Source organism: Triticum aestivum, chromosome 1B (assembly GCF_018294505.1).
Source record: "Triticum aestivum cultivar Chinese Spring chromosome 1B, IWGSC CS RefSeq v2.1, whole genome shotgun sequence".
Lineage (NCBI taxonomy): Eukaryota > Viridiplantae > Streptophyta > Magnoliopsida > Poales > Poaceae > Triticum > Triticum aestivum.
Window position 1 is genome coordinate 29,180,075 of NC_057795.1, and position 2,702 is coordinate 29,182,776.

At 51.9% G+C, this 2,702-nt stretch overlaps 1 protein-coding gene across 2 annotated transcripts; it reads right to left on the minus strand.

Annotated features, from left to right (window-relative positions):
* Positions 1-274: 274 nt before the first annotated feature.
* LOC123085544 (membrane protein PM19L) lies at positions 275-1,100 on the minus strand. 2 transcript variants are annotated; one of them, XM_044507210.1, is made up of 2 exons: positions 849-1,100; positions 275-818 (listed from the first exon to the last, which is right to left on the minus strand). In XM_044507210.1, exons 1-2 carry the CDS (start codon positions 1,032-1,034, stop codon positions 501-503), a joined length of 504 nt encoding a protein of 167 aa, XP_044363145.1. In that variant the 5' UTR covers positions 1,035-1,100; the 3' UTR covers positions 275-500. The 2 variants fall into 2 exon arrangements, with proteins under 2 accessions (XP_044363145.1, XP_044363137.1); XM_044507202.1 differs by having other exon boundaries at positions 275-1,100.
* Between the last annotated feature and the right edge of the window lie 1,602 nt (positions 1,101-2,702).

Here is a 2,702-nt window from a genome sequence, read left to right on the forward strand (position 1 = left end):
AATATGACGAGGTCCAAAATTGTTTGGTTTTTCAAAATATGACAAGCTTCCACCCCTGCCTGCCCAAGTGGCAGTAATACATTCATTCATGGTTCATCCATAAGTCACCTGCAACTGCAGCAGACGAGGAGCTTGCACGTTGGCTGACCAATCAACACCGATCGATGGGATACAAGCAGCAAGCTACATCACACTACGTACAGGACCAGAAGTAATAAGTACATGTACGTACAGTCTTTCCAAAGGCAACGGCAGCACATGCACAGGGAGTAGATACTACGTAGATGGAAATTAAACAGGACCAGAACTAGTACGTGTACCTACACTACAGTCCTTGAAAAAACAACTGCAGTACATGCACAAGCACCATGTATGCATACATGCTAGCTACATCACACTCACACCACACACACACACACACGCATACATTGATACGTACATACATCTTGTTCATCTGCGCCCATCACGAAATTAAGCAGAGTAATTAAAGCTCAAGACGGTCAGACCCTGGCTGTGGCGGCGGCGGTGCCCATGCCCTTGTGATGGTGGTGGTCGCCATACTGGTGCTCCGCGCCGCCGTACCCGTCGCCGAACTGGTTGCCGAAGAGCCCGGCGTGGAGCGCCATGACGTAGAGCAGCTGGGTGAAGGCGAGTATGATGATGAAGGCCTCGAGCACCCGGAGCCGCCAGCCGCGGTGCCCGCCGACGTGGATCTCCTTGCACGCGAGCCCGAAGGCGAGCGCCGTGATGGCCCAGGCGACGAGGGCCGAGGAGGCGCTGGTGGAGAGGCTGTCCCCGCGCCAGGTCCTGACGTGGTGCACGCCGGCCAGCTTGGAGGCGGCGCCGACCACGCCGGCGAGGATGGCGAAGAGGAGGAAGTAGAAGGTGGCGCCGTTGCCGGCCACGCCGGCGTAGTTGGTGGTGCCGTTGATGAAGTGGTTGAGGTTCCAGCTGGCGAGGCCGATGACGACGATGTACATCACCAGGTTCAGCACCAGCAGCGGCGCCACCATGCTCCGGCTCACGCCCGCCATTGATTCGATGGTTTAGTCGGACTTGTCTGCACGTAGTATGTTACTGGATGGAAGAATTGGGTGTTGGAAGCTTAGCTATGGGTGATTTGATCTGGGGTGTAGTGGGATAAAATATATAGGGAGTGAGGGGAGGGACAGGTGTGATTCGGGGCTTACAGGTGTTGGACGCGTGGCCGGAGACGCGCATGGGCTTTACACCAGGCCGCTTCCAGTAGCCGTTGGCGGGAGACACCGGATGGATGGTTCCAGCGCTTCTCGTACGTACTCAGCTCCCGGCCGTACGTGGCGGGCTGACGGTCGGTCACGGATGGGTTACATGTGCGTGCGTTCGTGGCGTCCGCTATCGAATCAGCTCACGGTTGCTTCAGTCCCAAGTTCGGTGTTCACTCCACTTTGCTAAAAAGAACAGAGCTTCTTAATTCTGGGATTTATGAGGCGTAAACCAGTTCTAGCGCAGCTGCGCAGGCAAAATGTTACTAAAATATAGGCTAACAGTTTCAGAAAAATCTTTAGGCCTTGTTCGGTTAATCCCATCACAAAAGGATTGGAGGGGTTTGATGTGGATTTTGACTTGCTGGGGATTTAATCCCTGCCAATCTACTCCAAACCCCTTGAAACCCTGTGGAACCGAACAAGGCCTTAAGGGGTCATGTTGGTGTCATGACAAGGAATGTGGTGAGAAGTTGAAATTTAGTCTCACCCTATTGGTAAAGGAGGAACTGACATTTTTATAAAGGACTCTCTTTCACATGCTATTGAAGCTTAAGAAGAGATATGGTTCCCGCACGCTCCTCCGCCGCCGGCCTCGCCATGACGCGGGGCCGGACGTGGGAATGGGCAGAGACGAGATCACATCTATGGGCTTAATTTTTGTTGGTCAGAAACGTAGAGTCCGTAATATACGCGCTACAACTTCGAGACATCAGATCGTGGGCTGTCACTGACTTGAACTTGGGTCCAGCCAATGTCCTCCTACCCGATAGCGCCTATGTAGTGGAGGTGTGTAAGCAACCCTAGCCGCTACCAGAAGAACAGATCGCATATGCTCTACCAACGCGCATCGGCTGTTGTCGTGCGGTTGTTGCCGTCGGTGATCCCCTCCCGTCCACGACGTACATGGTTGATGGGAGAGAAGCCCTCTGGAACCCAACCTCTCTAGAACATGTACGGGAGAGGGGGATTAGATTTTTGGGAATCGTCTCCTACACGACTTCTCGCCTCCGTTCCTCTGCATCCACTACATCGTCTACGTCTGCGTCGTTTTCGTCATCACCGTGTCTACCGAAGCCAAGAGACTCACTGCCGAGAAGGCTGCTGCTCACAAGAAGGCGACCAAGGAGACTACCGTCACCGCCACCGGTACTGCCAATTGGCCGACTGGAAGGTATAACATATTTATCCCACTCCTATTTTATTTCCATATGTGCAGTACTAGCGATTTGGGTAAGATATTCCTACTATATGTCTAGTACGTGGTATCATGATCAAGTATCAGTATGTAGTTAGTACTGATTATGTCATGCTCATTTGGGTTAAATTAATCAGAAACTTGCTAATATACTCTACATCAAACCTGTTCTATTTGAGAAAAAACTACGATTTGTTGACATACTCGAACAATAGTTGCATGCAAGCCCAATACAGTTTAAGAATACAGACAAGTCCTTA

Excerpts from the sequence above, each read along its gene's own strand:
- LOC123085544 (XM_044507202.1), bottom strand. The coding sequence starts at position 1,034 with ATGGCGGGCGTGAGCCGGAGCATGGTGGCGCCGCTGCTGGTGCTGAAC.